Source organism: Camelus ferus, chromosome 14 (assembly GCF_009834535.1).
Source record: "Camelus ferus isolate YT-003-E chromosome 14, BCGSAC_Cfer_1.0, whole genome shotgun sequence".
Classification (NCBI taxonomy): Eukaryota; Metazoa; Chordata; class Mammalia; order Artiodactyla; family Camelidae; genus Camelus; species Camelus ferus.
The window spans coordinates 18,464,404-18,490,037 of NC_045709.1; the positions used below are offsets into that span (position 1 = coordinate 18,464,404).

At 49.3% G+C, this 25,634-nt stretch overlaps 1 protein-coding gene across 4 annotated transcripts in view; it reads right to left on the reverse strand.

Annotated features, from left to right (window-relative positions):
* Window positions 1–630: 630 nt before the first annotated feature.
* The window catches only part of ALOX5AP (arachidonate 5-lipoxygenase activating protein), a 62,967-nt gene continuing 37,963 nt past the window's right edge, over window positions 631–25,634 (reverse strand). For all 4 annotated transcript variants that reach the window (XM_032496352.1, XM_032496350.1, XM_032496351.1 and 1 more), the window contains 5 exons: window positions 23,933–24,057; window positions 17,609–17,708; window positions 10,737–10,807; window positions 7,254–7,335; window positions 631–1,107 (listed from right to left, as the gene is read on the reverse strand). In XM_032496352.1, the coding sequence (XP_032352243.1) occupies window positions 945–1,107; window positions 7,254–7,335; window positions 10,737–10,807; window positions 17,609–17,708; window positions 23,933–24,002 (486 nt within the window). In that variant the 5' untranslated portion in view covers window positions 24,003–24,057 and the 3' untranslated portion in view covers window positions 631–944. The remainder of the gene's footprint in view (window positions 1,108–7,253; window positions 7,336–10,736; window positions 10,808–17,608; window positions 17,709–23,932; window positions 24,058–25,634) is intronic.

Consider the following 25,634-nt stretch of genomic DNA (forward strand, 5'->3'; position numbering starts at 1 on the left):
TTGCTTTTGCATTTCTCCACAATTTATTCATTAAAACCATTGGGGAAAACCACAACTTAATCTCATAAAACTCACGCCTACAGTACAGGATGTTTTTTGAGCTCCCAAATAGTGTGAGCCCCTGGGTGCCTGCTATGTATGTGCCTGGCTTTAAGCTTGGCACAAGAAAATCAAAATGAATAGGACCTCAGGGACATTCAAGAGCTGATGATTCAGTGGGGAAGGGTGACACATTCTAATAAACATCTTTACATTGTAATATGGATTTGCTGTGGTTGGGGTGTGCCGAGGGTGCTCTGGGAGGGCAGGGGGCAACACTAGACCAACCTGGAGTCAGGAAAGGCCTCCCAGAAAAGGCAATCTTCAGTTGTATCTCGTCTGTTTCTTTCTTTGGTCGTATTAGTTGCTCACGAAAAAATTCAAATAATACATGGAAATATAAATAAATAAAACTTACCCCCAAGCCTCTTCACCCAGAGATAATCAACCACAGCTGACCACCGGCAACCTTCCAGGCATGTGTGTGTGTGTGTCTGTGTGTAATTATAGCATTTTAAAAATTATCATTAAGGAAAACAAACTAGTTTATCAACCATAGCAATAGACCCACAAAAAACTCAACCACCAGCCTCTAACACGTGTCTGCATTTTATTTTATTAAAACCCAAATCTGATCACAAAACATCTTCAGAAAGCAGGGCAAGTCAAGAAACACACAGAAGGGATCTGAAGAGCAAATCTGGGGCCACGGCCATGTGCAGGGGGCGGGGCTGACACACAGATGGTCTCTTCCAGGAAAAGCAAGGTTAACTCAAGCTGCAAAGCCCAGAGGGTGCTGAGATTTACAGCTCTCTAATGAGGAGCTGCATCTTTTAACAGGTTGAGTTATGGTGGCTTCTAGGTATTGATTAGATGCGCACAGCCACCCGGTATTCGGCAGAGAGTCAGGGGATGAGAAGGAGAGGGGAGATGGTGGTAGTGATCGTCTTTATGTAGTTTCTAAAGTCGCTTCCGAAAAGGAGGATGAGGTAGTAGTTGAAGATCCCAGCGAGGGACATGAGGAACAGAAACAGGATGATGCGCTTCCCAAATATGTAGCCAGGCGTGCTGCAAGCGAAGGAAAGGGAAAAACTGTAGAAGCAGCACAAATGACACCAATTCAACAAAAAACGTTATCACTTTGAGATTCATGGGGTTTAAATTATAGCCCCTTTTACTCAGGAATGCTCCATTTGTTTCACATGAAGGATGGGAGTGTCTTAGCTATTATTAGTGGTTGCATCTACCTCAAAACCAAGTTAAAGAGCCTCAAAATCCATCACCATCAGGGCGGCTCTGCTCTAGGGCTCCGCAGTGCTGTCAGGACTCCGGCTCCTGATGCCGTGAAGGTGGTGGCTTCTGTTGGTCATCAGGGTTAGGACTGCGGATTAGGAACCCGTGGGCTCCCTAAGACCCACCCCACAGCTGCTCCTCTCCAGGGGCGCCGGTAAGAGCCTTGCTGGCAGCTGTGTTTGATGTAGGACTTTCAGTGTCTCCATGTGAGAAGGGACGGTTTATATGAGCCAGGAAGGCTGGTGGAATCTAAGAGGTGCTTTGGCATCTGAGGGCTTGATTGAGTCTCCTGAGGCTGCCTGGGAATAATTTATGTTCACACTAATGAGAGCTGGCCCCCAGCGACGGAAGGCAGGCCCTTACATTTTAAGTGAATCAGGGGAGGGAGACTTTTTAGTCCATGCATCTTCTCACAGAGGCTCTAAATCCTAAGCTGCTTAGACAGAGCATCAGCTGGGGTCAGAAGGCAGCTCCCCAGTGACACGTGACCACCTCGCTGTGCACAGCCAGCGGCCGCCGGGCTCCCCGCCTCCTCTGCTGCTTCCATCTGTGTGGCGCTAGTACGTTTGGAAAGTCCAGCCAAATGGGTCACTAAGGCTGTTAGTAAGGCAAGGGGACCCTTTGGCAATCAGGAGGGCCCCACAAGAACAGCCAACTCATCCAAACCTGTGCCTTAATGCTGCTCAGCCCATCCTGCTATAATCAGAGAGCAGAATGTGGTGTCCATAGATTCAACGTTAAAATCCTTCTATCTTTTTGCAAGGGACCCAAAGATGCATCACGTAACTCCTAATTTTCCTTTGTCAAGAGTTTGACCATCATTCCACAGCTGAATACCGACCCCCTCCCTCCTCACAGTGTTCCAGGACCAACCAGGGAGCTTGATGGAAATGCAGTCTCCCAGATCCTCCCCAGATCTCCTGCATCAGAATCTGCGTTTCGACAAGCTCCCTCTGTGACTCACAGGCACGTCAAAGTTTGAGAGGCACTGCCAGCTGAGAGCTCCTCACCCTGCTCCTTGGCCAGCTGGGGTCCTCTCTCCTTGGTTTTCTGTTCACAGTCATGCCCTTAAAGTGAGACAGTCTATCTCTTTATTGGGGAAAAAAGTTTGGTCCCAAAAGAGAGTGTTGTGGGCTGAATTCTGTCCCTTCTCCCCACTCACATGTTGAACCCCGGGACCTCAGAATGACTGTATTTGGAAATCAGGTCTGTAAGGAGGTAACTGAGGTAAAATGCTATCATCATAAATAAAAATTAGGGTGGACCTTAACTCTCTATAACTAGCATTCTTGCAAGAAGAGAAGATATGGACACAGGCACTCACGAGGGTAGACCATGTGAGGACACAGGGAGGAGACGGCCATCTGCGAGCCAAGGGCACAGGCCTCAGAAGAAACCAACACCGCCGGCACCTTGATCTTGGACTCTCAGCCTCCAGGACAGCGAGAAAATACATTTCTGTTGTTTAAGCCCCCCAGTCTGTGGCATTTTGTTAAGGTGGCCCTCACAGACAAAGACAGAATTACCTGCTAATGTTGGTAAGGAAGTGGAAAGAAAGTAAAGGAGTCTATTTTAGCCAGAGAAGAGAGGCTTCAGAGAAATTAAACTGTTATAAGTCAAATATTGCAGTGGCTCAGATTTATCACATGAATGGGGCCACCATATGCTCATTACAGAAACAAGGAAAAGTGATTTGTGAAGCTATTTCAGAACGTGCTCAAGATAAATCTGCGGTGAAGGATGAAACAAGAGTGCCTTCTGATGAAATAGTGGTGTTCTGGATTTGGGCAGGGTGTTTCCAAGGACCCAAGGCACATCTCCCCTAAAGGACATGGGGCAATGGTGCTTTAACTCTTCCAGAACTCAGCACACACCCAGCACGTGCAAGGCTAAGTGTGAACGGAGGTCCCCAGCTCTGGCCCTTCATTCACTGCACTTTTAAGTCTCTCCAGCTTGGAGACGGGCCATGGCCCTGGGAGGTGGGCCTGGTGTGTGCAGATGCCTGCCCCAGACCCAGCAAAGCCCCGGAGAGCCTCACGTGAAGCAGAGAGCAGAGGAAGAGCCAGGGGCCTCAGTGCACTCGCAGCATTGTTAACCTTTGAATTACCAAGCTTTCTCTTTTGTTTCTAACGGTCGATAAGCACTTCTCTCTACATGGGGTGGGGAAGGTCAGAATTGAATTATTAAGCACCTGGAGGGGCCAAGTGTTTTATATCTGTGACTTCATTTAATTCTCAGAACCCTTCTGTGAGGTATTATTATTATTAACCTGTTTTCCAGGTGGGGAAACTGAGAGCAGACAGGTTGAGTGATTTGCCTAAGGTCACAGCCAGGAAGAGGCCAGGGTCCTGCTCTTCCTACCACGCTGACTTCCTGGGGCTCCTTCAGAGTCTGGAGACTAGGACTTGGTTATTAGTTTTGAAATAAGCGTGCCCTCCACACACGGCATACAGCCCACGTGGAAACATGGAAGATGCAATATGCCGAAAAATTCCCATCTTGAATGTGCCCGAAACTCCTAGGAAGAGTTTCTGTGGTGTGGGGGAGGTGATCGTGGGCATCCAGAGACCCGAGTTCCAGCCCCATCACTGCAGTGTGGCCCTGGCCAAGCCTCCAAGCCTCCCTGCCTCACACAGAAATGCACACAAAATAGGAGTAGACAAGAAAACTCTACAGTCCCTCTGGCTTTAAAATCCTGTTCTTTTCAATAAAGAAATAGCACTTTTAATCTGGTAACTTCTAAAGGGAAGGCAAATGGTAAGATCTGTGAGGGCAGATACAGCCTCCTTCGTTTACTCGTCTCCAATAGATCGGGTCCCCCGTACATTTTTTTGAAATGAATGAATCATTCTCAGAAGAGAAGCACGAACCGCCTTCAGTGATTCTCCAACTCTGAAGTTAACCTGAAGAAGTCGTTAACTTTCAGATTCCCGCGGCCCTGCCTCAGAGATACTGGTTCCATGAGTCCAGGGTGGGGCTCAGGGATCTGTTTTTAACACGCACCCCAGGCGATTCTGGTGCGGTTGGTTGGTGGGTTTCACTGTGGAAATACCAGCCTTGATGCCCAAGTACTCCCCCCAGGGGCTCCAAAAGTAGCAAGTTTGTCTCCCACCCCTGGTGAAGTAACCTTATGGTCCACTTACTGGGGGGCGGGGGCAGAGACTCTGACATATTGATGCTAAGGGGAGAAATGGCTATGAGGGGTCAGTTCTTTTGAAAATTGTGTCCATGGTCATTTCTGTAAGTTCACTATTTTGGGTCTTGCACGGTGCCCCAGACTCTGGGAGACCCCGGGTCTCTCTGAGGGCAAGGGCTCTGCCGTGCTGACTGTTACCACCTCACAGCTGCCCCCGTGCCTGCTCAGAGCAGGTGGTCAGTAAAGGCCCTGAACAGATGCTGAGTGAACGAGGGGGCATGGGCAGTGAGGAGAAGGTGGGCTTGGCTGACCTGGGTTCACCGGCCTCGAGTTATCAATCTTTGCCCATCCAGCACTGAACTGAGAACTTCAAATTGCAAAGAGGAATTTAGTGGGAGCTCCGACAGCAGGCAGCACTCTAGGTGACAGGAAGACAGAGCAGCCTAGATGCCAGGTAGGTGACAAAAGGCAAGTAAGTCTTGTCATGCCAACTGCCATTGAGTTTGGGCCCAGATAGTAGCTCAGAATGAAAGGAAAAGAAACTAAGATTCACCCTATGCTGCAGTGTAGTTAAGGGGGTGCAGATGCCCTCATCAGGACAAGGAGACAGGGGTCAGGGTGTAGGATGAAGGACTGAGAATAAGAGCCATCAACTTCTAAAAGGAAGAGGGGACGGAGCTGTCAAGTCCTTGCAGAGCAGCCTGGAGCCTGAACGCTGAAGCTCTGGTGAGGGAGGTACATCAAGGAATGACTTACCCACCCACAGGACCAAAAATGACCCTGGAACTTCTCCGGTGGGCAGGGTCAATGCAACTTCTGGGCAGGAGCAAAAGCTATCTAGTGGCCAAGGAAGAAAGTCTGTTAGTGAGGCTAGGGACCAAAGCAGAGCCCACGGGCATGACGGTGTCTGCAGAGTCCAAGGGTGACCCAGCCCAGGGACAGAAGGGGGGCGGGGAGGAGGACATTCCACGACAGAAGGGAGATTAGCAAGTAGTTTCTAGAAGGCAGAACTGAAAAGCCCCTTGGCCTGACCACAGAGCCCCTTAGGCTATATTTTGATGACATTAGAATCAGACACTTCATCTAGCCTACAGCACTCCTACTGCTGATGGCTGCTCCGAACGCCGTGTTAGAAGCACTGTGGGGCCACGTGTGGTCCGGCAGGAAAGAGCAGCAGGACTGGGTAGTAATGAACGCTACCGGTGCAGGCGTCGGGGGAGGGTCCGGAACCAGCACAGGCAGTGGGCTGAGGGGCCTTGGGATGATTTTACTACCGCCTAGCAGGGGGGCCAGGGAGGGACTTAAGCGCTTAGGCCATTTACATTTCAGTGAGGTCCAGAGAAGCGTCAAGTTTTAAGTCTATATCCGTTGTTTACTTTTTGCCACCTCTTGTACATTGGCTAGTAGTGATTAAAATGACGAGAGCCTCTGGATGATGGACATATTTTGTGATGCCTCTCAGATGACCTCAGAATTAAAGCAACTTGAAGATCTCAGGCAAGGGGTGATGGATGAAGAGGAGACCAGTGCCTGGGCTGAATCCCTGGGACCTTGGATGAGGAAGCCAGCAGAGGGAGCCAGCCCAGGAGAGCAGAACCCTGTCACTTCATCCATAGACACTCCGTCTCCTCCGACTCTGGACAACAGGTAAACCTCTGGGGAAAGGCTCTCCAGGGTAAAAGAGTATGAAGACCACCAAGGACAGCTCTGATAAGGGTAAGAGAGGGAATGGAGTTGTGGTTTGGGAGGATAAATAAAAAACGCCTCCAGAGAGACAGGAGGGAGAGACGGGTTTAGGGGAGGGCGGCTGGGGGGACAGCCACGTTCTCCGGCTGCAGCTCCCCCTCAAACCACCCGAAACCACTCAGCTTCGCAGGCTCCCAGGTTCCCCAGATGCAGTGATTTCACCTGCTGACCTCCTGGGATGTCGCTGCCTTTGTCACGGCTGAAGGATGCTCTCTCAACGGAGAGCCCATTATCCTCTAGAGAAGGGTGCTATTGTGACAGACGGAGAGGGATGTGAAATTAGACAAGGGAGAAGAATGATGGGGCGGCTGGGGTCGGTGTGTGGGCGGCAGGCTCCCAGAGCATCCTTCTGGCCCTTGGAGCCCTTCTGGTACACTGGGAATTCTGATTGCTAAGGAACCGGTGGCACATTGTAATTCGAACATTTCTTCTGTGAGTGTTAGCATTTATTCTACTAACATCCAGACTTCCCAACCCAGGTCTAGTCAAAGTACCACTGCCGCTCCGGGCGACGTCTGTAAGCAACGCGGTGCTGGCTCTCGCCACGCCCTCTGTCTGCCGCACGTTATTGTACCCTACTTTCTCAACATTCTTCCTGCCGGTCTCCGGATGATGTGTTACTCAAGAGAACTTATCACAAGGTGCAGGCTTTAGTTCTCATTTCTCTAGGCAAACAATGACATGTTTCACTCAATGAAGGCCTTGGGGAGCCAGACACAGAACTCATTCAAGCCCCAGACTCTGCAGGGTGGGAGTGGAGGGTGTGGGGTTGCAGGGAATGCGTTAAAGCATCCTTTGTGAGCCCAACAGCATGTAGAAGAATTTTTTCATGGGAAAACCAGTCAAGTGCCCCAGCTGCATTTTCAGAACTAGCAAAGTCCAAGGAGGAAAGGATGAAGGCTCCTAGGCAGCTCCGCCCTCCAACCCCACATGGTCCCACAGGTTAACTGTGGGCATTAATGGTCTGTGTGAATGATCGCTCTTCCTGCTGAAAAACTGTGACTCTCTCCACGGTTCTGAAACAGCCCCGGGGGCCTACCTCTGAGTTCTCTCTCCCAGATAGCCGACGAAGTACTTCTGCCTCACAAACAGGTACATCAGCCCAGCAAAGGCGGCAGGCACTAGTGGAGAAAGGACAACACCCGTGTCAGTGTCACAGACGCCAAACGATGCTGCTGGCCCAGCATTAATACAGTCATTATGCAGTTGACGCTGGTCACAAAATCCAGCAGAGGCCCTCGGGTTCTGACAGTCGGGGCTGATGGGAAGTTCAGCAAAGAGCCTCGGGCTGGAAGAAACCAAAGACCTTTAATGATAGTCGTATTTCCTTGTGCTGACGTCATGGTGTAGTTTACAGGGTGTTCTCATACCCCCTGTCTAACTGGGGTCCTCCTCACATGGCTGGTATCATCTTTCTACTTCCAGATGTGGGAATATGGGCTCCAGTGGTCAAGGGGCTTGTGTAAGGCCGTCAGCTGGGGTGTGTGTGTGTGTGTGTGTTTGGGAGAAGAGCTGAACTTGAACCCTGAGCCCCGCTCTGAGTCTGGTTCTCTTCAAAGTACACCCTTGACCTGTGGGCCTCCCGGACTCTCAGCGCTTGATCTTTTCTGAACAGATGCCACCATTCAGAAACTATCTCTAGGGAAAGAAATGCCCCTTGCATTCCAGCCCTGTGAGGAATATCCACAAGCCAAATGACCCTCGGAGCCATGAACTTGAGCTGAGAGTTAGAAAGCCCAGCCCCACCAGGACTGTGATGACTGGGAGCTGATGCTTAACTAATTCTACATCTGGACAAAGGGCTGACGACAGCTTCCCTACTGATCAGGAATTATTATGAGGCTGAAATAGAAGTATGGGTATAAAAGCTCTTTGAAACCCCCCAGCATTATTCAAATACCAAATTAAGAGCATCGATTGAGTACTTTTTTATGTGCAGGCACTGCCCCGGGCCCTTTGGGTACCTGGGTCTCTGATCCTTCCAACCGCCTGGTAAGGAGGACATTACCGTCACCACTTGACAGATGAAGACATTTAGGCTCAAGGAAGTCCACTTGCCCAGAGTCACCTACCAGATCAAAAGATCCCCAGGGGTAGCCATCTCTGGCTGGCCACCGTCTCTGTGCCCGGCACAGCGCCTGGACATACAGGCTTACAAAACGTGTGTCAAATGAGTGACTAAGGGTCAGCGAGGTGGACCAAGAAGAGGCAAAACCTGATACTAGGTCTGTCTGACTTCACAGCTTTATCACCACCACCAGCACCATCAATAACAACGTTTATGGGGGGAGGGTGGCGCTCAGTGGCAGAGCACGTGCTTAGCACGCATGAGGTCCTGGGTTCCATCCCCAGTACCTCCAGCAAAATAAATAAGTAAACAAATAAATCTAATTACCCCCAAAACAAAAAATAAATAAAATAAAATATTTTTTAGAAAAATAACATTTATTTACTTCTATTAGGTGGAAGTGTATGAAAGTGCTGCTTTGTGGGTCAGAGTCAGATATCGGCAGTTTTATATGGTTCAATCCAGTGTGTGTCATGCACTGTGGCAGGGGCTTCAAGCACACTGTCTCAGTCATGCTGGGAACACAGTTATTCCTGTTTTACAAATGGGGACACAGACTAGGAAAGGTGAGTAGCATCCTAGGGTCACAACCCAGCAGTGAGTGTCCTCGGAGGTGCCTCCAATCTGTCTGCCCCCAAGGCCCATGTTCACCCATGACTCCCCCTTGCCTCCCCCAATACTAGTGTCATGTGGCAGATAAGAAAACAGAAGCACAAAACTGCTTGTGAGGTTTGCCTGTTTTCTGAAGGTCACAACATTGTCACTATTCACAGTTCGCCTTGGACAAACTTTTGCCTGGTTGGTCCCTTCTGGATGGCTCTGTTCTTACTGACCGGCCAGTCTCTCTTCTACTGGGAACTAAATTGAACATGATCTGAGAGAAATCAGGGTGCCAAGTGGCTTAATTCATTGCCTTCTTGGAGGGAATGGCACCCACCTCTGGTGTGGCCTGGGCTGCTGGGTCACCAGGAGGGGTGTCACGGGTTTTAATCCAGGGTCTAAAATTCTCAGATGTAAGCAAGTTCCCCTGGGGTGTGGGTTCCTGCTCTATAAAGTGATGGGTTTGGGCTGGAATGATCTCTGGGGCTCCTTTCACCTAAAAAATCCTACAATATGCCATATTGGTAAGAAATGACGGTTATAGAACAGGGGTTAGTGATACTTTTGTCTCCCAGCAATGCCAGCACTTGTTTTGGCAGAAAGTGCATATTTCCAGGGCCCTGAGGCCCTTTCAGACCCCGTTTGTTTTTATCTAACTAGAACAATTCCACATTCATCTATACCAAGTATTACTCAAGACATGAAAGGAATCATAACTCCTACAGTAAGTGTAGTTTGACTTGGTTTTTCAAGTCATGCCAGACATGTTTCTTATTTAACTGAGGACAGAAAGTGGGAAATAAATGGTGAGCTTACAGATCGCCTTCTGGTGCACAGGAGGTGGCCACATGGTGCTCCGGGAGTGGCTTCTGCTACCATCCCTCAACTCTCTTCTCCACCACGGTACCTTATTCTTTTCCTTCATGGCGCGTCTCACTCTTGGCAATAATGTATCCATTCACTTATTTTCTGGACCATCTTGCCATCTGCTGTGTGCTCTACCACCATCTCTGTTTTATTTATCACTGTGTATCCAGGGACAGGGCTTGGCACATAGTAGGTGTTTGATACATATTTTTATGGAAACGAATAAAGTAGGAGGATACTTGTGAAGGAACCCAGGATTTAGCCTGAAAGACCAGGGCTCCCATCCTGGCTCTGTCATTGGCCAGCTGAGCATCCTTGAACAAGTTACTTTATCTCCCTAAATCAAAGTGTCCTCAAAGGTACCAGGGGGAAATAATTCCACTCTACCTACTTTATAGAACAGGTAAGAGGGTGAAGGATGAAATCGTTCATCAGAGGACACTAGTGGCCTTTTCTCATGCACTGCTGGGCCACTGTGTGGAAGCCGGCCAGGTCACGCCAAGCCTTCACCAGACACAAAGCCAGTCTCCAAAGGGGACCAAAAAGACTGATTTCCACAGCATTTTAAATCAACTCTGGGAGTCAACTTGCTGTAGTCAAGACTGTGGGCTGCTGATAACCTGGAAGGTTGGACCCAGGCCCGAAGGAGGACCACCACGCCAGGCGCCTATTAGCAGGACAGCCAAGTGACAGCCATCCCAGCGCTCTCATTGATAATGCCCTTGTATCTGAGCTAACTCTGCTTAAGGATTCTGAGTCACACTTAGCCTAAAACCTGCCCGTCAGCACTGCTGCTCTCCACCAGCCGCTGGGGAGCAGGCGTTAGCAATGCATTACCACACCCGCTCTGTGACCTCTGGAGGGCTCTCACCCCTCCGGGGTTTCACGGATCTGAGCTGGAGGTCAGGCAAAGTCTTTTCAACAAAAAGCCTGCACTCAAACCTCTTTGTTTCAGAAAGAGAACACACAAGGAGAAGCCTGGGTTACCTTGGCTGCAGAGAAGCCCTGCGCTCCACAGCATGACCAGGAAGGTGGGGTATGCATCAACACAGTTTTGGCTGTGGAATAAATAAACAAGGAGAAAAATCAGAAGACAGGGGACTGCAGTGCAGTCTGAAAATTACCTGAAACCCTGAATTAACAATCACCAGCGCTCAGAGGCACAAACCCCATTCATAATTCCACTGACATCTACCTGATAAATGGGGCAGCGGCCACGTCAGAAGCAGACAGTGGTGGAAGGGGAACACATGTTCAGAATCCATTTACTCTCTTCCTCGGTGAAGCCCATCAGAGACCCGGTTTGTTGATGGATTCGCCTTGGCAGGGTTTCCACTCCCAGCTATGCCAAAGCACTTTTTGGAATTGAAAAGTGAGCAACGCAGACAGCAAGGCCGGGCGGCAGTCAGGGCTGGGGCCACAGGGGAGAGGGATCCTACTCTAAGGAAAGCTTTATGTCAGACACACAAGTCAGCTCGGACATGGGGTCAGGCCGAGGAAGGAAAGGCGAGCTTCAAGCCTGAAAGGAACCGGGTTGATTCAGAAAAGCCGGTGCTCAGAAAGTTATCTTGCTGATGGAACAACTTCTGTGTGCAAGGCTCAGTCCTTGTCTCTGTGGAAGGGGCTCTCAGGCTGGCATCTTAACACTTTTCGTCCCTTTTAAACTCACGCAGGACATGTGGTGACTGCACGAGGTTTCTGTGGCTGCTGTGACAAGTAGCCACAAGCTCAGTGGCTTAAAACAAGACAAATGTATTATCTGGAGGTCAGAAGTCTGAAATCGATCCCATTGGGCCAAAATCAAGGTATCAGTATGGCTGCATCCACCCTCTTTCCTCGCCTTTCCCTTTCATGAATGAATCTCCTTCATTCCTTGGCTTGTGGCCCCTTCCAACCTCAAAGCCAGCAATGGCTGATCATGTCTTTGCAACACCAGCTCTTCTGCCTCCTTCTCCCATGTTTAAAGGACCCTTGTGATTACACTGGGTCCCACCCAGGTAATCTCTTTGTCTTAAGGTCAACTGGTCAGCAACCTTAATTCCCCCTTGCAATGTAACATCTCCTATTCACATGTTCCCAGGATTAGGATGTGAACATCTTTGGGGGGTCATTACTCTGCCTACCACAGTTAGTCTCATGTTTCAGCTGAGAAACTGAATCTTGGAGAAACTGAATAACTTGCCCAGGGTCACCCAGCTGCAGAGTAGCAAAGCCAGGATTCACACCCTGGTCAGTATGATTCTAAAACCAGGTCTGTTACCTCCTCAACTCCACAGGCACACCTTGGAGATATCGTGGATTCGGTTTCAGACCAGTGCAATAAAGCAAATACAGCAATAAAGCAAGTCATATGATTTTTTTTTTTGGTTTCTCAGTGCATATAAAAGTGATGTTTATGCTATGCTATAGTCCAATAAGTACGTAATAGCTTTATGTCTAAGAAACAAAGCAAATATTTTATTGCTAAAAATTGCTAAACTATCATCTGACAATGCAGGGTTGCCATAAACTTTCAACTTGTTAAAAAAAAAAAAGAAAGAAAACAAGAAATGCAATTTCTGTGGACTGCAATAAAACAAGGTTTGCTGTACTAAATTAAATCCTGAGTGTCCTCTTGAGGAGTTTACAGTCCAGATCAGGACAATGAATATACACATCCATGGAAAAACAACATGACAAGACACAGAAGCAGAAGGGGGGGGGGGCAGTGAAATAGCCTGGAATGGGCACATGACGAGTATTCAGGCCCTGACCTGACATTAACCAGCTGTTTGTCTTTGGCAAAGCAAGCTCTCTGGACTTAGTTTCCTTACCTGTAAAACTAAGAGACTAATAATTAATAACTCTAAGATCCACTTAAACTCTAAGAGTCGATGGTCCAATGTACTGGTTCCCAAGTTGTGGTTCATGGATCAGCAACATCAGAATCACCAGGGAACTTGTTAAAAATGCAAATATTAACGCCCTCCCCAGACCCACAGGCCCAGCAATCTGCGTTTTAACAAGCCCTCCAGGTGATTCTGATGCGCACTCAGGTTTGAGAACCACTGGTCTAAGGTCATTCAAACTATCTACGTAAAAGCAAAGATGCAATTTCAAAATATATTTGGCCTTTCATCAAACTCCTCCCTTGGATTCTTCATCTGGATCCTTCTTGATCTGATACTGATCATTTTCCTCCTAAAAGTCAGTCTTGAACCCTCGCTCAAATTGATAGGGTCTCACGATTCAGCTGGTAGCACTGAGAACTCTGGAATGACCAGCCCTTGGTCCGTCCCCTGCAGAGCATCCAGAGAGGCTGGGACGTTAACTCTGGCCATGCGGGCCCTCATGTTTCTCTGATGGTCAAAAAATCCTTTACTGGAGAAGTCAATGAATGGAAAAGGTAAGAGACCAGTGTATCCTGTCCTGGGATATGGGCACCAGGGAGGCAGCAGAGCTCTGCTGACCTGGCCAGGTACTTCAGAAGCCCAAGATTTCCACTGACCTATGGACGCAATAAACGCCAAAGGGCAGGAGCCCCTTTCAAATCAACCATTTGGGAGGAAACACTTAGTGAGGAAACAAGCCGCACAGTGATAACTGTAGCAGCCACTAAGCAAACAGGAGCATCGCACCTCTTCTTACACGTTATTAGAGACAAAACTGCAGCCTCAGCACGCGGAGAACGTGATCCATCTCCCAGCTCAAGGAAACTAGAGAGAAAACTCCTTTTTCTGTAGTTGAATGATGTTCCATGTCTGATGGGATCTAATACCTGACGCTCCAACAGTTTGAAAATCTGTCACTACCAAAGATCTCCCTGCTTCCCCTCATTCTCATACTTCTGTTTTTGTTTGTTTTGAAGTAGTGATTTTGTCTGGGTGATGCAAAATTTTTAAGAATTCTTTATTGTCCAAGGGATCTGCTCGTAGAGAGAACTGTCCAGTGACTGGACACATTGGATCAGTCATTCAGGCATTCCTCCCTATTAGCTCAAGTCACCATGGTCCCTGATAAAACATGGTCTGCCTGGAATGCAACGAAACTCTCCCAACGCTAAGAAAATGGGCCTTTTTCTGGATGATGCCCAGAATATACCCAGAGTCCTAACTCTCACTCTGGCTCAAGCTAGGCCCCCTCCCCATCCAGGACCTGCGACACGTCTGCCATCCAAAGCTCCATGCACACATGCCCCTCCTTGACTGCGGGCTGCTGCGGGGCTGAATTCAAGCAGCTTTGGTCAGTGACACAGCTGCCTCTTGGGACCCAGAGGATGCCTGTGTGTTTAACTTTAAAGTCACAGAGCCCAGGTCCAACGCAGGGTCTACTGCGTTCTGACTGTGTGATTGCGGGTGCATTTCCTAGCCTCCCTGAGTCTCAATTTCCTCATCTATTAGAGGTGAATGGAGACGTGAGAATTACCTCCCTGAACTGCTATCAGGATACAGTGAGATAAAGCCGTGCCTGGCTCGTACTAAGCATCCAGTAAATGGTGGCTGTTACTCCTCCAGCCTCTTCCTTCTTATAACCCCCAGTGGAAATGTCTTTCCTACTGACAAAGATTATTCTCCCAAATATTCATTTGTGCCATTTTTTTCCTGCAAGACAGAGCTGACAAACTCATTGCGTCTGTCATTTCTTGAGGTCTAACAATGAGCTACTCAGCAGATCTGGCAACAATTCACTGTGCTGTGTTCAGTTAGGCGCACTGCGCTGTCAGTGTTTTTATGGAGCAAAGGACTCATTGCGATTTTCCCTTTCATACTTCTCTGCCTTTGGGAATGCGCTATAGAAGCACTTAATGTTTTGTTAGTTAATTTGGGCTCATTTAAAATAAGTAAAGATCGCTAATAATAGTTATAGTCTCAATACTAATCAATAGTATCAATGTAGATATGTCCCCTTGAAATAATTCAACAATCCACGCTACTTAGAAGTGAGTCTTGAGTGAATTCTGAGAGGTGCAGGGGAGAAGACCCCTCAGGGTGGCATTTACTAAAATGCATTTTGTGAAACACTATACCTTTGCTATGCTCTGCGGAAAAAAAAAAAAAAAAAGGAGGGCTGTCTGTACTTAAATAAGACCTCGCCTTCTTGGAAAACCAAGGATCACAGTGTCTCTTAGTACTTTAAAGGTTCTCAGCAGTCTCGCTGTACAGAACCTGTTCTTCCCTGTGACACCTGTTATCCGCCCGCACGCTTGTAATCTATGGGGCACATTTTAGAAAATGGCACATCTCCAGAGACCCATCTTCTCTCTGCCACCTGTGCTCACCCGCTCTCATGGGGAAGAATCTTAGGTCAGCTAACGGAGACTTTCCTCCAAAAATCAAACTTTGACTGCTCTGGCTGTGTTCGTCAGCGGGGGACAGGGCTTTCAACTATGTTTTAGACACATGAACAGAAAGTCAAGGTCAAGATCCTTTTAGTTCTCAAACCCTGACTCAGGTGTGCTCTCGAGGGAGCTGGGTGGTGGGGCAGCCCATTCACCGACCCGAGTATGAGCTGGGGTCCTCCCCTGGCTGGGACATCTGTTTATCAGCTGCTCTCAAATCTTCAGCTACCTTTATCAGCCAACAGTCATATTTTATGCTGAAAAATATGCATCAGGCTTTTCAGTCCCCCAGCACCATTTATTCTTCATGCTATTTTCCCTTCATACGGTCTCTAAACATTTATGATCCCACACCCCATCAACCAACAGTTTTGATTGTGTGGTCCTATGACAGGTATATTTGTGTATAAATTATATACACACAAGACTCTCAATCTGTATATTAAAACTGAGTCAAGTTTCACTCCCTAATTTTTAGATAGCAAGATTAAACACACGTTCTTTTCTTCTTGGACCCCATGGCTCATCTTGCACCCTCCTTGGCGTTTTGGAGTCTCCTGGAGAAGCGAGCACTGGGGATGACTTTCTACTGGACTAACACTTCACAGGAGCTTCCTGGCAGAGGCGAGCAGACTGGGAGCCCCGGCTTGGCCGGTAGGCAGCAGCCTCTGCGTTGATCAGCAACCCCTTCCACGGCCCACTGCGGGCACACACAGCGCGCCGCTCGCTGGGTCAGGGAGGAAGCGGTCTTTGTAACAGAACCACAGCCGTGTCTGGGTAACCTTATCTTACAGAAAATTCTCCTCCTCCCCCCACCCCACCTAGTTCCTACCTCTCCACAGCTCTCTCTCCTCCCCTCAGTCTCCACCCGCTCTCTGGGAGGGTAAGTGAGAGTCGGGGGTTTCGGGAGCAGGGCTGCAGCACCCCCACGGTGGGGACCCCTGGGCCGCACCGACCACCCATCACTCTCCTCCAGTGCCTTCTGCCCTCAGGAACCCCATGTCGTTGCAGAACTTCCAAGCCACCTTTCCAGATGACAGCGCAGCCACCACCAAGCGGCACTAACACAGTTTGGAGGCTGGCGGTGGGGACCAGGTGTCAGCAGCACAGTGGCCTCTTAGATGGAGAGCTAGTTCACTCCTGGGGGGACTGGCAGAAGCCAGACAGCCTGGTCTGCTCCGTCTCTCCTTCACTGCTGGCAAAATGGAAACGTCGCCTCTCACCAGCCCTGCCCCACTTCTCCAAACTGGACGAGCTGTGTTCCTAAGAACACAATGGAGCTGGTGAGAATGTAGTGATCTGGGCAGAAAAAAGCTGCTTCTTCCAAACCAGAAGCGTAGAAGAGTATTAATGTTCTTTTCGATTCCGTTTCCAGGGAGGTGGTAGTGTCACCCCTGATCGAGGACACCATCTTGGCCCCTCTTGCACGTGGATGTCTGAGGGGACCTCTCCCCCCTCCCCCAGCAAACAGCGCGGAGAGGTTGATGTGACCCTAGGCACTGTCCCTGCCCCCTGTATATGTGAACATCTAAAAAGGCTTAACTCACATCTTTAAACTTCTCCCATTGATTCTGAGGGTTAATACACTGAAGATGGAAATCTCTCTAAGTCATTCGGGGAAGGATTTCTTTGCGATCAGACCACACAGGAGTGCTGGGTCTAGGCGGGTGAGGCGGGCAGGAGACAGATGGATCGTATTCTTGCCTTTCTAAAAGGACATTTTTGTGTGGCCATGACTCCCCCTTTGGAAGGATCTCTGGTGACATCAAAGTCACCTCCAAGCCGAGACTAAGGCCAGCTCCTTGGCCAGCTCCTTGCTAAAGCCTTCCTTTCTGACAGGCCCCCGGCCACAGGCACAGAGAAGCAGGCGCCATGCCACTGACTGAATCATCTGTGGAAACGCATTCAGCAGAGAGGAAAATGAGTGTTTGAGTAACATCCGTTCGGATTTGCATCCCAAATAGCACCCACCTCCTTTGCAGAGTTGTTCAGGTGTTTTCAAACAGCTTTTTATTCGGAAGTAAAGGATGAGAGGTGGAGAAGCAGTTGCATAATCCTCCCACTCTTTCTCTTCTTGTTCTGGTTGCTCAAGGAGACCCGGTTAGGAAATGCACTGGAGCCCCCTCCAGACTCCGCCGAGGGGCCCTGAGGGCCGCTGAGGGCAGGCTGTTGCCAGCCGGTCCCGCCTGTGGCTTCTGAAGCCGGCTGGTGAGTCATGGCTGGTTTTCACGAAAGCACCTCTGGACTAACCCCCCACCCCAACCCTGGCCAGGAATTTGGTCAGTGACTGGCTGTGGAGATCACTCCCCAGCCCCCACCCCCACACCCCACCTTCTTTAAGCACCAGAAGTTGCTAAGATGATGAAGAGTGTCTACAGAGTCTCTGAGGTGAAGTTCAGCCTTCCCTGGGAGCCCCGCCTCCCCGGCCTTCAGGAGGTTGGCCCAGGCAGACATGTGGTCTTAAGGTGGCCGCCACTCAGGCAGAGAAGCCCTGTGCCCAGGCCCCTTCTCTGTAAGTCAGAGTGTCAGGGTTTGGACTCACTTGGCAGTGTAGACCCGCTCAAAGGCGAGCGTCCCCGTCCTCTGGAAGCTCCGCCCATTATGCGTCTTGCTCTCGTGCTCCACCTTGTGGGCAAAGAACCCTGCAGGGGGAAGGTTTGGATTTGGTTTATAACAGCACGTTCACGAGCCTGGTATCACATTACTAGCGTGTTAAATGTTTCCTTAACTGGACCTCTTCACAGCCCTAAATGTCCTCTGTCAAATGTTACTGAGCAAACATTTATTCAGGAGCTACTCTCTTCTGATCACTGTGTTTGGTGCTGGTGATGCAACAATGGTGAGTGAGACATGGCCTCCAATTTCAAGGATCCCACAGTCGAAAGAAGTAGAGAAGCACAGAAAGTACAGAGGGACTCATGCTAAGATAAGACTGAGAGACAACATGGAGCTATCAAGGATCAAAGAGGGCAAGTTAATTCAGTGTTTGGGTCACAGGATTCCTACAGGAAGTGACATGCAGGATAAAATCTGAAGAACAAGTAGGAAGTGGCCAAGCAGATGGAGGGGGTAGGGGACAGGGAGGAGGTCATGCCACTCTAGTGACACAGGCGAAGATTCAGAGGCAAGAACCTCAGTACCTCCAGCTTACTAGGGGGGAAGGGGCGCAGTGGAAGGGGTGGGGAACCTGGCAGAACTGCAAATGAGGCCAAAGAAGTAGGTGGTGAACTGTTCTTTCAATGTCATTTCTCTGTTGTCACTTGCCATGTGCCAGACACTCAGCTTGCATCCGAGAACGAAACAGACAAAGAGCTTTGGCCCAAGGAGCTTACGTTCTGAAGAGGATACAAGCAGAGGAGACAGACCACACACAGGAAACAAAGTGCAAAAATTAAAACTATACAGTGTGCTGGGCTTTGGGCAGAAGAGAAAGTGTAGCATGATGAGGGCCATTGGGAGTACTGGACGGGGTGGCCGGAGGGAGCCTCGAGAAGAAGGCAGTAAGAGGGCCAAGCTGGAGAAGATGGTGGCTGAGAAGTGCCCACCGGACTTAGCAGTGTGACCGTGACCTTGACCTTGATGAGAGCCACGTTAAGAACTTCGGAATTTATTTCCATCTCAAAAGCAAGAAGGAGCTCCTGACAAGTGTAAGCTGAGGAACCGCATCGTCAGACAGCCACTCGGTCTTTCGCACGGGGAGTGTTTAGACGGTGAGACCCAGGATGGGACGCAGGAGGAGCTAGTGAGGGTGACCCCCGTGGGATTCAGAGATGCCGAGGAGGCAGAATCTGTCTTGTCTGTAGACTGTACGTCGGGGGTAGGGGATGAAGGTCTCTCTCTCTCCCCACCCCTCTTATTTTTCCCTTGACTCCTATTTCGAAAGTGAAAAAAGGAAACGTGTGACTGTCAAGGATCCACTCACAGGATTCCTTCTCATCAGCTTCACATGAGCCTCCTCAAAAAGACAGGAGAAAGATGCCTTATCAATTGCATACATGAATAAAAGCCTTTGTGTTTTCCTTTCTGGAACTGTGCCCGTGTTGAGCAGAGCTGCAGGGCTGGCTTGTGTGGAGGGGGGTCTACCCCCCTGCAGATGCGCTGGTAGGCACCTGACTTATATTCCTTTACTGGGCTTTGCACCAGCTCTGTGAAGTGGGCGGTACCACCCCCACTTTGTAGACAAGGGCATACGGCTCAGGGAGGTGAAATAACTTTCTCAGAGTCACTCCACTGGGGAGCAGGGAAGCGGGGATTGGAAGCCCGCTGTGCACACAAGGATGTTTATCCCCTTACTGTCACACTGAGACTCACTGCAGGGATTCCATCAGCTACACAGGGTTTAAGTATCCAACAGTCCGTTCTCAATGTCTCTTCTCACCATAGAAGGCAGTGGAAGATTCTGATCATTGTCTTCCCAGAACGCAAGGTGACGTCCGCTGCCTCTGAACATGTAAACAGGGACAGTATTAAGAAAGGCAGAGGTGATGTCTGCAACCAGCTGCACAGCGTGGTTGTACTTCTCCGAGTCTGCCTCTCCTTCCTCTGCTTACTTAGAGAACAAACTCCTTCCTCTTTTCCCAGGCTGGCCCTCCACCTGCCATCTTGTCCTCGTTTCTGCCACCATCTTCAGGTCTTTGTTCATCAGTGTTTGCCCCGTTTCCAGAACATTCAGTCTCTATTTTCTCCTTCTCTTTACCTTCGAAACACACTCAGATCTTTCCCACCCTCAAAATGAAACAGAAACAAGCCTGCCTCAGCCCAGTGTCCCACTAGGGTCTCCTTCTCCTTCCTCCTAAGCTAAACTTGAAAGAGTTGGGTCATCTATGCCGACTCCTCACTGAACACTGACACCCCAACTTCTACTATCCCAGACCATATTACAGGAGCTGTGCACGCGGAGACCCCTTTTCTCACACCTCTCTTGGGCAGCTGCTAACATCCGGCCAAACCAGAGAGACAGAAAGAGACACAGAGAGAGAAGGCTGCAGTCGTCACCTAGAACCTACCACATGCCGGGCTCCGCGAGCGACTCTGCCTGTGTTGCCATCTCAGGCAGTACCTACAGCCACTACGCGTGGAAGGTATTAATAACGCCACTTCTCCACTGAGGAAACTGAGGGTCAGAAAACTTTCTCAGGATCACATTAAAAGATCTTGAGATTTTTAAGCACCAAGTTAGTATGAGCCAGCAGTGTGACACAAATCCCCAGAAGAATAACTCACACATGGATTATTTTAATAGAACTGATGTCTGGATCTCAGGAACAGTTTCCCCACGCAGAAAACACCTACCTGCATCTTAGAAAGAATGTGGCAGGTTGGGGTGGGTGGTGGCGGGGAAACTCAAGGACAAGGGACTCTGGAAACCAAGTCCCACGAGAAATATGTTGAAGAAGGGATGTTACAGCTGGTTTTGTAAACACAGAGGCAGCAGGCACAGGTGAAGCTTTTCAAAGAACAGACGCAGGACCAGTGGATAGAAATTACAGGACAACAGATTTCAGCTCGTTACAATAGAGAACTCCCCAAGTTGTGTGCGTGTGAGTGAATGAATTTGCAGCAGTGTGCACGGCGGAAATGTCTGCTCTTTGGAGTAGGTTTGAATCCCACTTTCAACACCCAGTAGGGGACTGAAAGATACAAACTATTATGCCTAAAATAAACCACAGTAATATGTTGTACAACACAGGGAATAGAGACAATATTTTATAATAACTATAAATAGAGTATAACCTTTAAAAATTGTGACTATTGTACACCTGTAACTTTACATAATTTTGAACATCAACTATACTTCAATAAAAAGTTTAAATAAATTAAAAAAACAAATCTCTGCTGTCACCATTCAGGCTTGCAGGCAAGGCTCAGGGTCCCTCCCCTCAGCTCACCCTCTCCTCCCAAGCTAATTAGCGTGGCTTCCTGTGGAAATCGCTTTCCCCTCGTCTGTGTTTCCCAGGCTTGCTTCACATCAAAGCTACTGGCACCTTGGCCTAAGAGGTCGGGAGGCTCTCTGGGTGCTGTTTGTTGGAAAAGCACCTTTCTCCTCTCCCTCAGAAACCGGACTTTGGTAGTTCTGGTCCAGTTTTCTTGGAACAACGTACTTTAAACTTGTTCTGTGTTTCCAAATCTGCATTTTGCTGGATCAAGTTGGAAGCGGGCCACGAGTTCAAAGATCTTGATGATGAAAGAGGGCTTGGGAGGCAGAGGAGGAAGTGCCACCAGGCAGGCGGGCTCTGGCCTCTCCCTGGGGAATCAGGCTCACACAACGTACAGAGAGCAGAGCTCCCAGCACCGGCACAGACACTGGACTGGGCTTCCTTGTCTTAGGACAAAGTGCGCCGTGCCTGGCAACAACATGTAACCAGTTCTTGAAACCAACAGGAAGGGTTTGGAATGGAATTGGGGGGGGGGCCCAGAGGGAGAAAAAGCACAGTTTTTGCATATTTTCTGAACTCAATCAATAAGGTAGCTCTATGGTTGCAACATTGAGGTTAATTAGAATTGCAAAGAGAGGTTCTGGACCTACATTTGGACCTTTGTGTTTGCCTAAACTCTCATGGTTAAAGCAGGCAGAGGTGTTGTCTCCCAAGTCATTTGAATTTTTCTTGCTCCCCTGCATGGGCACATTTAACAGTTAGAAACAAAAAGTCCTCACAGGGTGACCTCGGCATCGCAGGAGCCCTGCTCTCTGCCTCAGAGCAGGGTGTGCCTTGTCCTAAGCCCTTAAGGGGGACACAAGGGCTCCTCCTGTGGCTTCCAAAGGGCAGCAGTGTGTCCCTCCTCCAAGCACGGTGGGACAGCTCTGCAAAAAGTCACTCTGCCCACATGTTGCCCTCCCTGCTCACGGGGGACTGGGGAGGGACAGAGGCCGTGATGTGGGGGCCATGCTGTCAACACAGATATATACACACACCGCAGTCATCTGTCTGCCCAGGGGGAAAAGTCTCAGCCCAAAGCAGTGGCTGCAGGCTGGGCCAGACTTGTCTCCCCCACCGGGAAGCCTCAGCGGTGCATGGGAGTCTGTGGTGAGGCCACTACATTCTGTCGCCACCCGTCTGAAATGGCTGCCGAAACACTGTAGTTAAAACCCAGACAGATGGCTATCTATCATCTCTCCTCCCCTCGTCACACTCAAGAAGAGGGCTTCATCTCCTTTGCCAAAAATAATTAGAAATCTCATTGTCCACCTCAGGTCTGCTCAGGGTTTGCTGAACCTCTACGGAAAAGCCCAGGGCCCACTGGACAGACCAGGGCCCGGTTCTGGTGTGTCTCAGGAGAGATGAAGAGACCCAGTTTTCACAGGTGGGACCCCACAGCTTCCCCTACTCAGCTCTGAACTGAGAGGAAGCAGCTCAGAGTGGACTCAAACTTCTGCTTAGCCCCATCTGCACGGGCGACTGAGGGGACACTGGCTCCTGTCCACTGACACGTGTCAGCTAAACGGATGGATATGAGGGGGAAGGCGGGGGTGGGGGAGCCTACACAGAGCTGAACAAGCAGTGCCCACCCACCCCCTCAAGCCTCTGCCTCTGCAGGGACCAGGATGGCCTTGCAGGCTTCCTGCTTACCTGCCTGCCCACGTTTTCCCACTGCCCTTTCCTTCTCGGGAGGCAGGAACCAGAGCTGCCTTGTTCGCTGCTATATCCCCTTGGATGCAGGACCCTTCCCAGAAAGAGCGGGGTCCCTGCTGTGGGTGTCTGTAGGTTGAATGAATGAATCCCTTGATAACTGACGAGACCAAGGCGCCCCTCTCTGAGCTGCAAGTCTATTGTGTGAGATTTAGTATGAAAATGTTTGGATCAGAGAGCTGCCAAGTCTTGTTCCATAAAGGAGACATACTCGAAGTATGCAAAGTTGGGCCTCTCTGGTGTGGGGCAGCCAAGGGAAGCCTTGTTCTGTGTCCAGAAAGCTCATCGCCAGCCTCTAACCACACTCAAGTTGGGGGAAAGTATCAGAATATCCTAAATTGATTGCATGTCTAGTTTTCCAAACTGTGAGAGTGTGTGAACATTCAGGAACTACCATTAAGGGACAGAGCTGCCTTTAGTAATTTCTCTCCTTTTTTCTCTCTCTTAATAAATGGAAATCGCAAAGACTCTGGAGACGCTGATTAAAAGGAGTCTGAGGCAGTCTAACTCAGAACTTCAAAGAGAAAGTTTGACCCAGTCCTGCCTTTTTCAGCTATAGGTACCTTGCTTTGTTTTAGTGACAGCAGGGCAAACAGAAATGTCAACTGCAAACAAGAAAATCATCCTCGCTCTCTCTCTCTCTAAGTATATAACGCCTACAAAAAATACTTCCAAAACTGCACATTGCCAGAGGAAGAGAAAGTATTACAAAGAACATGTTCCTACAAAAGAAAAAAAAAAAAGCAATACAGAGGTAAGATGATGATAAGGTGAAATCCCCCCCACCCCATCCGAATTCACTCTTTTCTTAGCCTACAGGTGATGGGTAACCCCAGTGCACTGAAGTCCGCCCAGCTGCACTTAGTAAACGCCAGGGTCCGGGTGGACATGTATCTGACGGCCCCTCTCCAGGCTTCCTGCCCTCCAGCCAGTCTCTGGCCATAGTCATTAACAGCTGAAATGCTGATTGCAGACGCTTCAGTGTGGGTGTCGGTGCAGCCTCCAGCTTGCTGCCCCGGCTCTACAGATGTGATTAGTCATCCCCATTAAAGTGAAAGACTGGGAAGAAGGGAAAATCCCAGATTCACACAGAAATGCACACACCCCTAGACTTTCAAATAAAGATCCAAATACAGAGAAGACAAACGTGTACACATTCACGCGCACACACAAGTGTGTAAGCCTGACTTTCAAACAACTAGAAACAAAATCCGCCCCAAGGGAGGGGCTTCCCTCACCGTTCTGGACCACGCTGATGAGGGTGACGATGGCCAGCAGGACGATGTTGCCCAGGGTTTCTTGATCCATGTCTGTTTCAGGCTCCTGGCAAGGACCGCTCCGCTCCGTGGCACCCAGCACCGCACTGTGCAGAAAGGGGAAGTGAGGGCTGAGCTCTGCCTTTCATCATTAGAATTTCTGAAGGTCCCAGCACAATTACAAGCCGCCTTCTTCTCCTTTTTCTCTTTTTTAAACCAACCACCAAAGTGCCCTGGCTCAGCGTGTCCTGCCAGGAGAAGCTAGGCTCCGGAGAGGGGCAGGAGAGGAAGAAAAAGTGAAACTTGTTTTTTGTCTCTAGAGCACCAAAAAGATCTGCCTCCGGAGTACTGTCTTTTTCGTTCCTTGAATTCCCAGGGGAAAAAATAAATCCTTAACACATGGCAGAGTCCGGACTAGCAGCTACATAATAAGGCCTGGATGAAAGAATGAATGAATGAATGATGCCAAGGGGATGGCTGATGTCTCCGTGTAGACAGGAAACAAGCAACAAGAGAATTAAAACTAAACCACAGAACTTAAATAAGGAACAGAAAGGGGGTCACAGGTGACCCCTAAGGAAAACTTCCACACCAGAAGGACTGTTAAACCGTGTAACGGGCTTCTTGGAGATAATTACTGAGACACTTCCCTGGAATCTTCTTGGCATAATAAGAGGAGAAAGAGAGAGGTGTAAGTGGGAACCTGCTGGGCGAGGTAGGTGGTGGCCTGGCATTTTACAGGATGGCTTTCTCCGTGTAAATGGCAATCCCTCGGAAGTTACATCGAAAATGCAAGATTCCTACAGTCTTCATCCCAGACTCAGCAACACTTGGCAGAATTTAAGGAGCGCCTTTACCAAAACCTCACTTGGAAAGAGAACGTTGGTCACTATACTTGGCGGCAGCGGGAGCTGCATCTCAGTGTGGGAGAGGCCAGCGTAGGGAAGAGATCACACAGGCCTCACACCTGGAGCAGCCGAGGCCAGCTTGAGTGAAAGAGGCCCACGGAGGTCCATGCAGGCAGCATGAGTAGCTTGGATGCTCAGAGGCCAGCAGCAAGGGCGCTCCTGGCTGGTCTCCATGCTCTTGGGAATTCTCCGAATGCCTGGGGGAACTTCACCAAGTGTGGAGTCATTGTGAGATTGGTTAGGACCTCAGCACTAGCAAGGCTTGTGCATCCACCTCAACAAGATCTCATCTGTAAGTTCCAGGGAAGGCTTCGGTCCCAGCAGACAAGGAGTCTGGTCCCCATAAAGTTAGCCTTTCCAGTACTCCTTATGTCTCAGTGACAATGCATCACAAGTGAAGGCCAGTCCCCTTGAGAAGTACCCCAGCTACAAACAATAGAAACTTAGCTCAAACTCGCTTGGGCAAAAAGGGAAATTCACTGGCTCAAAGAATCTAAGGAACTGAACGACCAGGCGTTGAAAAGAGCAGAGATGAGGTTGGGCCTCTCAAGCAGACTTCTCTCTCTCAATGCCTCTCTTTCTCTCAACTTTCTCATAGCTTGTTCTCTCTGCAGACCAGTTTTCCCCACACAGTGGAAAATGTGTCCACCTCCAACTCTGGAGTTTTACACCTTACAGCTCTGTCACCTGTAAAGGGCTGGTTTCTCTCGACGAACTCTCAGGACAATATCCAGGTATCCATTCCTAGGACAACCAGATGGCAGGAAAATGAAAGA